The 14,554-nt window shown below is 35.7% G+C and overlaps 2 protein-coding genes and 1 non-coding gene across 3 annotated transcripts; all 3 read left to right on the forward strand.

The window, feature by feature from the left end:
• Positions 1–3,887: 3,887 nt before the first annotated feature.
• On the forward strand, positions 3,888–10,321 carry LOC126712808 (eukaryotic translation initiation factor-like). Its single transcript, XM_050412283.1, has 9 exons — positions 3,888–4,236; positions 6,296–6,367; positions 6,564–6,659; positions 6,912–7,094; positions 7,489–7,586; positions 7,795–7,882; positions 7,977–8,327; positions 8,414–8,656; positions 8,852–10,321. Exons 1-9 carry the CDS (start codon positions 4,096–4,098, stop codon positions 9,890–9,892), a joined length of 2,313 nt encoding a protein of 770 aa, XP_050268240.1. The 5' UTR covers positions 3,888–4,095; the 3' UTR covers positions 9,893–10,321.
• LOC126716247 (small nucleolar RNA snoR103) lies at positions 4,993–5,096 on the forward strand. Its single transcript, XR_007652059.1, has one exon. It is a non-coding gene; the product is annotated as a small nucleolar RNA snoR103 (small nucleolar RNA).
• A 71-nt stretch (positions 10,322–10,392) lies between the features above and the next one.
• On the forward strand, positions 10,393–12,054 carry LOC126712809 (pentatricopeptide repeat-containing protein At3g29230-like). Its single transcript, XM_050412284.1, has one exon. It carries the CDS (start codon positions 10,411–10,413, stop codon positions 11,944–11,946), a length of 1,536 nt encoding a protein of 511 aa, XP_050268241.1. The 5' UTR covers positions 10,393–10,410; the 3' UTR covers positions 11,947–12,054.
• The last annotated feature ends 2,500 nt before the right edge of the window (positions 12,055–14,554 follow it).

The following is a 14,554-nucleotide window of genomic DNA, read 5'->3' on the forward strand; positions in this document are numbered from 1 at the left end:
TACAATTCAACATTTTCATTTTGCCCTATATGTTTAATTTGTTTTCATATTGACCATTGCATTGTTTGATCTTGTTTTCATATTTGTCCTTTCTGTTTCAAAATTTTCATTTTCATGTAGAATCAAACTAATTACTGAATCAAATATAAAGGGTTAAACATAAAATTGAATCATACATGCAAAATGAAAATTTTGAAATATAAAGGCCAAAAATGAAAACAAAGTCAGACATAAAGGGCCAAGTAGAAAACTAAATAAAACATTAAAGGCCAAAATGAAATTTTGAAAACATAAAAGGCCAAAACAAAAATAACTCCAAAATTTAAGGAGCAAAAATGTATTTTAGTCTAACTAAGAAATTAGATTATCATATTTTTCGTTACTGTAAATTTTATTGATGTTGTTAGATCATTAACAACTATGTCAAATTTTTTTTTTTTTTCTTTTTTTGAGAAATAATTACAACATGCTACTAACCGCGCAGCTCGAACATTTTCCCCCCTAGACCCCCAAGCACTTTGTGCATGGGGAGGTGCCAATTCAGTTACAAGGCCTTTGACAACTACGTCAAATTTCAAGAGATCTAAAACTATGATGAATTTCACATGTACGTCAACACATGATTAAATAACTATGAGACTTAGTTTGATTCCTTGCTTCAATTTTCTCAATTTACACATAATTATCTATAGGAATCGTTTCTCTCTCTTGACTCTCTTTAATATATACTTTATATTCAATCACTATGATGAGAAAAACTAAAGATATTTGTTATAGGTATAGAGAGAAAACTAAATTATTTGTTCAATTTATCTCTACTTGCCCATCAAAGTAAGAATTACTTAAGAAATTACTTCTCTATTAACCAATAGTCAAGGATATGTAATTAAGTCCTTATCAAATATCTAACTTCACATTTACATTATCAAATAGAAGTGAATAAAATTCTCTATAAAAAAATAAAATAAAATAAAATAAAAAAGAAGAAGAAGTGAATACTATTTTGAAGCAACATGACCACCTTATCATTATTACTACTGAATGTTTTCATGCATAAACATGGGTTACAATCTCATTTTGTTAATGTTTAAGTCTTTGGTTGGTATCTACAAAGAGTAAAATTCAAAGGGAGAACCAATATAATGGCCATAATAATGGAAACAGGAAAGGCAAAGCGATGGAAGATTGGCAAACATTGATTATTGTGGCAGGCACATACAGATAGATGAGTACATTTGGGGGGGGGGGGGGGGATTGGATTTGTGGCGAAGTCTAGAAAAGGCCTAAGAATTTTTGTCCGCAGTATTAGTTGCATATTGTGATAGTAAGAAAAATATTAAGTTCCTATTTGTGAGGGAGGTTATGAATCAAGCAAGAAAGATGGGTTTGCAAAAATTAGATTTTGTTAATCACTTCAAAGGAAATTGAGAGCCTAATTACTTGTAGTTTCTAATCTGTGGCAATGTGTAACTATATTGTAGGACATAGGAGATATGGGGCATAAAGGGGTGAGAACATGTGTTTTCATTATTCTAAAAAATTTTAAGGCATGTTTGGTAGATTCTAAGAGCATCTCTAGCAATGTAGTCAAATTTTCACATTATTTGGAGAGCAAACATTTTTACCTACTTACTTTTCAAATACATTTTTCAACCGACTCTTTATTTTTTCTCTCTATCCCATTTTAAATATTATTACTTCATTAATTTTTTAATATTTAATCTTGAATATGTTTTTCTTTCTAATATCTCCCCACAAACCCGATTTCTTCCCAAACCAAACTCTACCTATAGTCCCACACAAACTTGAGAGAGAGAGAGAGAGAGAGGAAATCAATTGACAGCATGCTTCCATTGCCACTATCATCCTTGCCTTCTGTTGTTGTGCTCATCCACCGTCCAAGATCGTTGCTCCATAACTTCTCCACATAACTCCACTACCTAGATCAAAATTCTCCCCTCCGCTCTAATGGCCTTCCTCCCATCCCCCTCTTTCTTTGTTTTTATTTTTTATTTTGCCTTAAGCCCAAGTCAAAAGAAAAATGGAAGGTCACCGTTTTGTTATGAGAAAAGTTTTAGAGAGAGAGAGAGAGAGGGAGAGGAGTTAAGGTGCACAAAGAAATTATTTTTCAGGGGAAACCCTATAGAGCTTGGCCTAGAGCCAATTGATGAGATAGTGAGGGACTGACAAAGAATTAACCAAGCTAAGGTCAGTAGCCAAGAGATGTTAGTGCCTTTGGGGAACCTGCTATCGAATGCTATTTGGCGTCTAAATAAGTTTCAAGAGAATTCTTAGAAGGAATGATGATTCCTTGGTGTAAGGACACGATTTTAGTTGACCCAATCCTGGGTGGTCAAGTCTTTGCCCAAAAAGTCCCACACAATGAATTTTTGTAGAGTGTGAGCTAAAGAACTTGGTTCCAGTTGGCTTAAACGGTTCGTTGCATGGGCTCAGGAGATATAGAAACAAGAATGAAGAAAGTGGATGTGAAGGGGGAAATTTTATTCATGGGCATACATTCGTACAGTGAAATTTTGCTCCTCTGTTCCTTCTCTCCTTTTTTCCTCCGTCCCCCTCTCTTGGGGGACTCTTACATATTATATAGGCCCTCTTTTATCATCTGGGTCTTACACTTGTTGATCATCCAAACCCCTACTTGAGCACCTGTCCCATCAGACACCCTTATTAGTTCTTTGTGAGTTGCAGTGATTAAGGTAGCACTGTTCAGGGGTCTTCTCTTCATTAATGCGGCCAGGAGAGTAGCTGTGGTGCATTTAATGTGGTGGTGGTAGCCTTTGCTGGGATATTTTAGGTCTCCTTTCTTTTTACGTGTTTGGAAGGGAGGACTACAGTAGCTGAGACGCACCTTTGACTTGGATTTTGGAACGTCTGAGGAGGAATTACTCCTCGGACGTGTTCTCTTTGATCCAGTGGGCCTGAGCAAGGATTCTGGGCTGCGACATCTCCTCGGACAGAATGGTCCTCGGACGGGCTCAGGGCCCAGCCAACCTATTATTCTGGGCCGGTCCCCACACTTAGGATTCTAACGAAAATGGAAATGCATGTAAATTGGTGAAACAATAATGATTAAAATCCCATTAAAGAAATACTATAAAAGAGGAAGGAAGACAGGGAAGAGGGGGATTTTTTTTGGCTATTAGAGAAAACAAGAGGAAAAACATAGGGAGGAGAGGGAGAAACACAAAAGGAAGGGATTGTGAGCAATAAGAAAGGAAGAATAACTGTGAGAAGGTGAGGTTTATAGGTTTAGAGGTTATCAAAAAAAGATACATCTTGGACTATCTAGTTGTTGCTTGGAGTCCTACCCGTAAGATTGCTAGAAAACCCACAAATAAATAAATTGAGAGCCCAAATCCTTCGCTCAGTCACCTAGTCACGGAAGGTTTAGGGTTCACAATAATAATGTAATATTTATTCCTATGGTATCTCAAAAAAAAGAAGTCATTTAGTAATTTTTTAATGTTTTATTACATGGAACAGTAATTTTTTATGAATAGCTATTATTTAAAATGTAAAATAATTATTCTTTTTTAAAAGAGTTGTAAATTTGTAATAATTATTTATTAGTAAGTGTAAGAATATCTAAAATTAATATAATTTCAAATATACAAAATTTTGATATTCTAATAGTAATTATATATTTTTTTTAAAAATCATAAAAATACCTATTTTTCTCATAAAAATTATATTTTTTCTTTGAATTTTATTTCTTAAAGTTTCATAATTTTGATTTTATCCCATGAGATTATATTTTGTTTTGTTTAGTTCACCCAATAAAATGGCTACCTAATTTTCATTACGTAACATGTTATCATTTGATTGGACGAACTGAAAACCGGCAATAAAAAGGATTTTTCCTGTAGCAGAAGTGTCTTTCTTCCTCCTCATTGCAGCTGGATTGTGTGAGAGAGAGAGATAAGCAGACCCCAAAAAAGAAAAAAAGCTCTATCTCTATCTTTTACAAATAATAATAATAATAATAATATCTTTATCTCTCTCTCAATCGGACGGCTATAATTATCTCATCCTCTTCCTGTGTCCCCCTTCCAGAAAACGTTTCGAAGTCACGGAGTTATGCAGGCGGATCAGACGGTGATAAGCTTGAGACCAGGCGGCGGCGGTCTACGTGGCACCAGATTCCTCCTCCCTCGCTTCGACTCTTCTTCTTCTTTTTCCTCCGATGTTCAGTCTCTCCGTCTCGCTCCCACACTCAAGGTCCCCTCCCTCCTCTCCAAAACCCTAACTTTTTACATACACTACACACACTTGCTCTTTTTTCACATCTATGTTTGATTTTATATATATATATATATATATATATACGTGGATTCATGCATTGTTTCATTTTACAGATCCGAGGTTATGATTTTTTTTTTTTCGTTGTTTAAGGTGTCACAAAATCTGAGACCAGTTTCAAAATTTATGGGTTTTTTTTTTTTTTTTTGTCAGATCCAGAAAGTAATTCAGTGTTTTATGTTTAGTGTTGTTTTGATGTAGTGTGTAGTCAGACTCAGAGGTTGTCTTGTCTCTGTTATATTGAATTAAGTAATGGAGTTGTAGCAATTACCTTAGCTAAACCTTAAACCTCTCAAATTCAAATTCATTTCACTTTGATTTCGAATTATTAATCACGTTTTAAAAAAAAAAAAAAAAATACTTATTAATGTCTTGTTACATTTGAAATCTCTAAGATTGGGCCTAATTTTGACGCTTTTTTTTTTCTTTTCATTATTTATTTTATACCTCAGATTGTAGTGTATTGTGATTTGAAATTTCTCTTATTCATCAAAAAAAGTGTATTGTGATTTCAATGTAAAACTTTTTCCCAACATATTTCACAATTGCCAAGGTGACAAGTTGTGAATGGTAGATGATATTGTGATGTATGTTACTCATAAAACATAGCAAATCATGGATTCTTTAAATTATATGCAATTTTAAAATTCGGTTGTCCCAATTCTTAGCTGGGCACTCAAGTGTGTGTACCTGCTGTAAATATGGACAAACAGCGATATGTGGGTTTAGGTGGGCATGCAATGAGCAAATCATGCCCATGAAGAAACTACATTACATGGAGAGTTTCAGGCATCATTAAGAACACTAAAGTACTAAGCATAATACGCACATAATCTTCCCAAAATTGTAGTTGATTTTTAGATCTTTATTTTCTTAAATCTTAATACAATTTATGTTGATAGAATTACTTACCAAGAGTTGTAGATTCTTCAGTGTTATGAGTCTAAAGGGGTAGAATAATTGAGCTATTCCAGTATGAGGGCTGTTTTGAAATATCCATTCAGTTTGGTCCAATGAATATTGCTAGAATAAATGATAGTTTACTGTTTACCTTTGTAGTGCCATGATTGGTCATACATAATTGGGAAAAATTTGTAAAATAATATTACTTTAATAATTATTATTTAAATTGGCACTGTTTTGAAACTATTTGGGTATCAGTTTTTTCACTTAAAATATAGTGGAGTCATCTTAATCATGAAATTGTGTTCCAAAACACAATTAAAAAGTAAAAAGCTAGATCCCCAAATAACTTCAAAACAATGCCAATATAAATAATTAATATTAAAACTATATTATTTTGCAAATTTTGCCTACATATGTGGAATTTTACAATGAATTAGCATGGGTGCATTCTTTTAGTCTTGCATTTTACAAGATTGTTATTATTGATTCTTGAGGAAAGTTGCTTTCTGGAATGAAATAATCATGCAAGTCAAATTTGGTACTTGACAGCGTAATCTATTTGTTATTGTATATTAAACCTGTCTTCTAGCTTTACTTGATTTTTACTTGTCAATAGTCACAACTTATCTTTGTATGTTCAGATTTGGAGTTATACTGGACTTCTAGTTAAAATCTGCAATTATCTATTTATTTTTCATGAAATGTGAATAAAGGATGTTTTATCTGCCAGTTTGTATGCAATTAGATGAGTCACTTGTATGCCTATTGAAGTGGCTCTCTATACTGATGCTCTGTTCTGTTCCAAACTTGTATTTTTAAAGCTTAGATGTGATTTACATCTTGTATACATCCTGTGTACTTGATGTTCATTTTTCTTCTAATGCAACTTATTACTTATCAAAATAAAGTTCTAGATTTTCCATAGGGTTATAATAAACTTTCATGCCATTTTCACTCTTTGTTTGTTTGCCTGTATGTATGTTTTTTCTGGCATATTGCTATATGATGAGTCATTAGAAAACTGCATGGTCTACATAATGACTTTGAATTGCTGTGTTGTAACTTGTAATAGAGTGGAGAGTTGCAGTTTGAAGATCGTGATCATGTCCGGTACACCCGAGACCAACTGTTGCAGCTTAGGGAGGTACTTGTCACAATGATTATCCTACTAGTTTCTATAACTTCAATTAGCAGAAGACAAAAATTTGGTAAATTCTTTTAATGTGTTACTTTATAGGAAACTCAGCTGCTGACCATCATGTATGACTAACAGTCATTAAGGTTTTCCAGTGGATTTGATGGTACTTGTATGTAATTATTACATCTTACTTCTTGCCTAGGTTGCTGCTATCCCTGAAGATATTTTGAAGATCAAACAAGAAATTGAAGCTGAGTTAGCTGGCGAGGATCAAACTTGGGTTCATTCAGATGCCAATGTGAGTTTAGCAAAAATTTTCTGATATCATTATAGTTTGTTTTATTAGTTCTTTACTTCTTTATGGTTGGAAAAATTGTCTGTATGGACCGTCATTTCTGTTGCAGAGAAAAATGTACATCTTATTATTTTTTTCAAACAAGTTTGCTTGTGTGTTGGACTTATTTTTTGTGATATTTCACTATTTTGTCTCCTTTCTTTATTCGTAGCTGTTGGGAACTATAATATTTATTTATTCTTTAATCTTCTTTAGTTGCAACCTCAATCCCAAAGTCGTTATTCTGAGTCAGACAACCGTGACTGGCGTGGCCGTTCTGCTCAGCTCCCTGCCTCTGGAGAGGAGAGACCCTGGGAAGCAATTCGAGATAATAAGGAATATTCTAACCAATTTGAGTCAAGGCCACAGGAATTGAACAATGGCCAATATATCCAAGGGGTAACTTCTTACATATTCTTCTTCTTCTTCTTCTTTTGTTTGCTCTATAGCAGAGAAATGTGTTTGTGTGACTGTGTTCCTTTTCCTGATCTTCTGATGTAAACTGTTTATAGAACTTAATAACCTATGGAGTATGGACATGAGCTACTTCTTTATGTGGAATATTACTTCATCAATTTTGCTAAATTTGTGATGGGGGCCCAATGATATGGGATATTGGATATCCAAGATTGATAGTGTAGAATCAAGCTCTATTATTTGGTCCCATCTTAACCCTTTTTTTTTTGTTTTTCATGTTTTGTGGAGTTCTTGAAGTGAAGTTGAATTTTAAACTTAGTTTTATCTTAATACTTGACTTTCAGTTAGCATCATTCTGACCTCTTGTGCTAATCAGGCTGGACCTGCTCCTACCCTAGTCAAGGCTGAAGTGCCATGGTCTGTTCAAAGAGGGACTCTCTCTGAGAAAGAACGTGTCTTGAAGACTGTGAAAGGGTAATTGATCCTCTAGTCACCATACTAGTCATATGCTTCTATGATTTATGACATTATCTTAAAATTGTTGCAAGGAAGTAAATATGGGTTATTTGCTTGAATTCTCCAATTAGTGGAAATTGTTCATGTGTAATTTTTTGGAACTGCTTGAAATGCTATATGGATGTGTCATGACATTTTTTTTTTGCATTTATGTATTCTTTTTCAGTATACTGAACAAATTGACCCCAGAGAAGTTTGATGTTCTGAAGGGTCAGCTGATTGACTCTGGAATTACTACCCCAGACATTTTAAAGGTTCTAATTGAACAAGTCTAAAATTCTTTCTTTTGCGAAGTTATTTGTCATTTTATACAGTTTAATGAATTTGAGGGTTACATTTATATTGCAGGATGTCATCTCTCTGATATTTGATAAGGCTGTGCTGGAGCCCACATTTTGTCCCATGTATGCTCTTTTATGTTATGACCTTAATGAGAAGCTTCCTCCATTCCCATCTGATGAGCCTGGTGGGAAAGATATCACTTTTAAGCGAGTGCTCTTGAATAATTGCCAGGAGGCGTTTGAAGGTGCTGAGAGCCTGAGGGCAGAAATCAGGCAGATGGCAGCCCCCGAGCAAGAAATGGAACGCAGGGATAAAGAACGGTTGATTAAGCTGCGAACTCTAGGAAACATACGCCTTATCGGGGAGCTTTTGAAGCAGAGGATGGTGCCTGAAAAGATAGTCCACCATATTGTTCAGGTCCTTTTGGAGTTCTTTCATTTGGTATTGCCTTTTTCTTACTGCAATTGGAATGCTTCCTAAAAGCATTGTTGTGCATTGTATAGGAGCTTTTGGGACAAGAAGGTAAAACATGCCCAGCAGAGGAGAATGTTGAGGCAATATGTCAATTTTTTAACACCATTGGCAAGCAGCTGGATGAGAGCCCAAAATCTCGGCGGGTCAATGATAATTATTTCGGCAGGTTGAAGGAGCTGACAACAAACCCTCAACTTCTTCCACGATTAAGGTTCATGGTCCGTGATGTTCTTGATTTGAGGGCTAACAACTGGATCCCCAGACGTGAAGAGGTTAATTTTCCATTTCTTGTCAACACTATTTCTTCTCTTCTTCTTCCTTTTTTTTTTTTTTTTTTCTTTGGTGGTGGTGGGGGTTGAAGCGAGGGCTTGTTTCCAGCATGTTGCTGATGCGAGCATTTTCAATTTATTTTTTGTGTTTTAAGATTTTAATTTTTAATTTTCCTTATAATTTCTCTAATTTGGCAGGTGAAAGCCAAAACCATCACCGAAATCCATTCGGAGGCAGAGAAGAATCTAGGGTTGCGTCCTGGTGCTACTGCATTCATGAGAAATGGCCGTAATACAGGGGCACTTGGGGGTATGAGCCCTGTAGATTTCCCCCCTAACAGACCGGGTTCTGGGGGTATAATGCCTGGAATGCCTGGGACAAGGAAAATGCCTGGAATGCCTGGGCTTGATACTTACAATTGGGAGGTTCCTCGATCCCGATCAATGCCAAGGTCTAATGGTTCTGCTCCGATCCCGTCTGCCAGACACGTTCAGCCGCCTTTGATCGGCAAAACACCCACCCTCAATTCAAAGTTTTTACCACAAGGTAGTGGTGGTATTGTTGCTGGTAAAACAAGTGCCTTGTTGCAGGGTGGTGGTACACCTGTCGAACCAAGTTCTCTTTCAGGAATCAAACCTGTTACTCAAAACCCTAAGCCTGTAACTCCTGCTGCTGCATCAGTGGTACCTTCTCCTGAGAAGCCAATGGCTCCTGCTACAGGATCAATTCCTGTCAATTTTCATAGGAAAACTGTTTCCCTTTTGGAGGAATATTTCAGTGTTAGAATGCTTGATGAAGCACTACAATGTGTGGAGGAGCTAAAAGCCCCTGCTTATCACTCTGAGGTTGTTAAAGAAGCAATTTCCCTTGCACTAGAAAAGAGCCCACCATGTGTGGAACCCATCATAAAGCTTCTTGAGTACTTGCTCAATAAAAATGTCTTAACTGCTAGAGATATAGGAACTGGATGCCTTCTTTATGGCTCAATGCTGGATGACATTGGCATTGATTTGCCAAAAGCACCAAATAACTTTGGCGAGGTTCTTGGGCAATTGGTTCTGGCTGGGGGTTTAGACTTCAAGGTTATAAAGGAAGTTCTGAAGAAGGTGGAAGATGATAGCTTTCAGACAGTGATCTTTGGTGCTGCTATGAGAATCATTACTTCAAGCCCTTCTGGGCAACAGGTGGTGGCAGTGCAGGGAGCTGATGTTCAGGATTGTGAGAGTTTGCTCCCTTGATTCAATTCAGTTTTACACGGTCGTCATGGGAAGCTGCCCGGCATTTTGTGAATTGCAGAATGCAGATATTGAAGAGTAGCTAATTTTGCTTTGCATACTTTTTTTTGAAAAAATTTCTACCCCTATCATTAAATTAGGGAACTGAAATTTTATTGAGTTGTATATTTTTTTGGGGTTCCATGATGAGTTTGTTTATTAAGTGAGAAACAAAATACCTTTGTATTTTGCTCGAGATCTGGCTAATTCTTTTGTTGGATGTTCGAGATAAACAGTGTCATATGTGACCCAGTTGCATTAAATTTTGAATTCATATGTACCAAGTACTTTCTTTTTGTAACTGGCCACTTTGTCAGACCCAAATTTTCTCTATGGATGACGAAGACAGTTTTGTCTTTAGCTTCAATAAACGTCCACCTTATCTTTTGAGAATCTTTTATAGTATTGTTTGAAGATTTTCTTTCACACTTGCCATATTAAAAAGCTTTCATGGTTTTTGACATTGTAAAGGTTAACTTTTAATGGCTTTCTTGGCCTACAACTTCATTTGCCTGTCACCAGTGCTTGATGACTCACGAAGTTGGAATAAGAATATTAAAAAGCAAGTGCTCAAGGGTAATGTAGAGAAAGCAATTCTAACATATATAAATATGCAGGAACTTGGTTACCAAGCTGATAACTATACGTTTCCCATTTTACTGAAGGCAGCTGGGAATCATTCTAGTTCTTGTATTGGGTTTGCACTCCACGGTTTGACGATAAAAACGGGATTCTGTGGTCATGCTTTTGTCCAAACTGCCTTACTGAACATGTATTCATCTCTTGGTTTCATTGATGATGCTTGTAAAGTGTTTGAGAAGATGCCTGTGAAAGATGTGGTTGCTTGGAATTCAATGTTAGATGCATACACGTCTAGTGGCCGGATGGATAATGCAACAGAGCTTTTTGATTCGATGCCTTTGAAGGACCTTTCATCTTTCAATATCATGGTCTCCGGTTATGGAAGCGTAGGAAGAATAATACCTGCTAGAAGTATCTTTGATAAAATTCCTACCAAAGATACCGTCTCTTGGAACTCAATAATACTGGCATATACTAATGCCGGAGATATGGTTGAAGCACAAAAATTATTCAACGAGATGCCAGCAAAAGATGTCATAACATGGAATACAATGGTAAGGGGCTACATACACAATCAACTTTACGCCATGGCTGCTGATTTGTTTGAAGAAATGCAGGCTGCAAATGTAAAGCCTGATTTTCTAACGATGACTAGTGTTTTGTCTGCCTGTGCTCATCTGGGGTCACTTGAAAGAGGCACTAAAGCGCACATTTATGCAAAAAATCAGTGTCTTGACTCAAGTCCTCATGTCACAACAGCATTAATAGTCATGTATGCCAAGTGTGGAAGCATACTGAACGCCTTAGAGGTATTCTATAAGTCCCAATTTAAAGATATTTACTGTTGGAATGCCATAATTTCTGCACTCTCTCTGCACGGCTATGGATCTGATGCTCTTGAACTTTTTGACAAAATGGTAGAGAGCTGCATAATGCCTGATGACATTACCTTCATTGGCCTGCTTAGTGCCTGTAGCCATGCAGGCTTGGTGGAAGATGGATGCAAATTATTCAATAGCATGGAAAAGGCCTTTGGAATCACTCCCAAGAGAGAGCATTATGGGTGCATGGTTGATCTTCTGGGTAGAGCCAAGCTTCTTAACCAAGCATTTCAACTCATACAAGCCATGCCATTTGAACCGGGGCAGTCCATCTTGGGTGCTTTGCTTAGTGCCTGTGTCACTAATCGTGACCTTGACATGGGAGAGAAAGTAATGAAGCTATATTTTGACAGTACTAGTCAATTGAGTGATGGAGAGTTTATGATGTTTGCTAACTTGTATGCATCATGTGGTAAATGGGAGGAAGCTAAGATGTGGAGAGAAAAGATGAATGACTCGGGCATTGCTAAGACTGCTGGGTGCAGTATTGTCGAGCTTAATGGGAGATTTCACCAGTTTTTGGCTGGGGAAATTGGCATTGACTTAAAGCCTTGAACGGGGTACATGTGCTGTAGCTGCAATAGTAATGAATTTTGTGCTAATTGAGTATAGATATATTACTTATTGTTACTTGTATTGATTTATGTGGTCCATTGGGTTGAACTGTGAGAGCTTTATTTGTTTGTATTGACATGATTTTCAACGATTAGGTATCTACTTAAGATCTTTTTTTTTAACCTTGAGAGGGGAATCACCATAATATATAAGTAGGGAGGTTGGTCAATTGGTCAAATGCATGTAGCGTCCTTATTAGAACAGCCTTTTTTTTTCATTTTGCTGTGAAAATTTAGAGATGGGAAGATTTACCGTAGAGAAAACACTAGGATAAAGTTAATTATGAAGAGGAAATTTACCGGGACTGTCAAAGGGGGTGTACTAGAAAAGTAGATGTAGAAGTTTCAAAGTTCTTTAAGCAGAAAACGTTAAAAGGTTTGACAATTTTGTAATAAAGAGTTTAAGGAATCTTTTTTTTTTTTTTGATGAGAGTTTAAGGAATCTTAAAAAACTGAAAACAACTTTAATACTAAAATTGAAATTATAGCTCTACAATTCAGACTGTTAACACTTTATAAATCTGTCCATTTGTCATTGTTGGAGGTAGAGGTTTATGTAGAATGTTTTTGCAATAAGCTTTATTTATTTATTTTTTTTTTGCTGAATGCAATAAGCTTTAAAGTTCTCGATGCGTAAAGCATGAACAATAAATTATTGTTTAAAGGCTCAAAATTACGACTTTAGTCTTAAAACTATTTATAACCAACTTTCAAGATCCCCTAAAAACTCTTTAGTGAACTTATTAAAAAAAGAAAAGAAATTTGGGCAATTTTAACTAAAAGAACTTTAAGCCTTTTAAAACACGATTGCATCCTTCCAAAAGAAAAACCAAACAAACTCATAAATAGAAGTGTTATACTATTAAAGATCTATCGTTATTGTTCTACTTACTTCCTACTAGGGTTGTCCATATCCAACCGAACCCAATGAAATTGTTCGACTTGAATCCATCTGATCCAAATTTTGACTGATTTGATCAGTATGGCATTTGACGGAGGTTCTGTGAGATGAAAATCCGACAAAGTCGGTTTGAATCTTGGTTTTGGAATTTTTTTTTCCATTTGGCCTTAAATTTTTAACAATATCGTTAGTGGTGATTTTTGCAAAACAATGTGGAAAAATAGTATCTCGAGTTTCTAAAGCTCAAGTTTCATGATAGAACTTACAGAGCTGGCAAACATAAATTATCCACGTGGAATCCACATAGAACTCGAGTTTATAATACTCAAGTTCCTCTGTTTTTCAATTCTGCGTTCTCCTCTGTTTTTCAGTTTTGCTTCTTTGTTTTTCAGATTTGCATTCTCAACTCCAAATCTCTGTTTAGATTGTTTTGCGTTCTTCGGATCAGCGTTTTCCAGTTCAGATTGTTTTACGTTCTCCACTCCAAATCTCTGTTTTTCTTCTTCAAATATGTGTTTTTCAAATCGTATTTTTCAAATCGTGTTCTTCTTCCTTCGGATCTGGTACTTCAGTTATTCAGATTTTCATATACTTCTCGAGTCTAAGAAACTCAAGTTCTTCATGGATAAATTACTCCATCTCAGTACTAGAACTCAAGTCTTTGAGGCTCGATTTCGTCACCGAACTTGAGTTTCAAAGACTCAAGATGCTAGTTTCCTAAATGATTTCAAAACCTTGCTAACTAACGATATTCTCTCCCAAAATTATGCTAGCCTGCAAATTACCTCCTTAGTTTTGGCTTCTCTTAACCTGTTGAAGCCGATCCAACTGATATCCCCCTTTTTCTTCCTTTTCCATCAAATTCTTTGTCCAAATCTGGCAGGGATCTTGAGAACTCTAACCAGATATGGAGGAGATCTTGAGATCACCAACTAGATTTGGTAGAGATTTGGATATCATCGACTAGATGAAGTAGAGATCTTGAGTTCTTTGACAAGATCCAACAAAGATCTCCTTTTCACGTTGTTTTACTGACTCCGAATGACATTCAACAATTGCCTATTGAGACTCAAGCTATTTGAATTACCGTTCCTTCCGAGTTGACAATGGGTTCCATTCTTCCCCAATCGAAGTGATTGGTTTGAGTTTGAATTGAGCACAAACCATGAAACCAAACCTAGAACAACTAGTGGACACCCATACTTCCTAGTTCCTACAATATTGTCAAATTGGAGTGTCATTATTCAATATTTAACTTTGTGAAGTCATCTTTTATTTATTTACTAGTATTATTTCCGTGCGATGCATGGCGTTGAAGAAGATTTATATGTAAGCTACTTTTTTAAATAAATAAATAAATAAGTAAATAGTTTTAGTAAAAAAAATTGCATTAAATTCTTATTATTTAGAGTTTAGACTTTAACTTAAATGGGTGCTTATTGTTTTGCTTCTTTTTAATAAACTTCCTTTGGCAAAATATCTTGTATGCAAATTCAAAAGCAAAAAACAATAAGTAAGATGAATTCATTAGATTAAAACGTAAGCATAAGTTGCCTCTTGGGGGAAAAAAAGTGAAAAAAAATACAACATGAGATGTATTGTGTGGGATTTAAATCATTTAATTATAGGAATGACTTTAATGGTTAAA

Source organism: Quercus robur, chromosome 2 (genome assembly GCF_932294415.1).
Source record: "Quercus robur chromosome 2, dhQueRobu3.1, whole genome shotgun sequence".
Classification (NCBI taxonomy): domain Eukaryota; kingdom Viridiplantae; phylum Streptophyta; class Magnoliopsida; order Fagales; family Fagaceae; genus Quercus; species Quercus robur.

What these genes read in the sequence shown, in the direction of transcription:
- LOC126712809 (XM_050412284.1), top strand. Translation starts at nt 10,411, where the DNA reads ATGGCTTTCTTGGCCTACAACTTCATTTGCCTGTCACCAGTGCTTGAT.
- LOC126712808 (XM_050412283.1), top strand. Translation starts at nt 4,096, where the DNA reads ATGCAGGCGGATCAGACGGTGATAAGCTTGAGACCAGGCGGCGGCGGT. An exon ending in ATGGCCAATATATCCAAGGG is followed by an intron (nt 7,095 to 7,488) that starts GTAACTTCTTAC and finishes TGTGCTAATCAG; the next exon opens with GCTGGACCTGCTCCTACCCT. An exon ending in CTACCCCAGACATTTTAAAG is followed by an intron (nt 7,883 to 7,976) that starts GTTCTAATTGAA and finishes TTTATATTGCAG; the next exon opens with GATGTCATCTCTCTGATATT.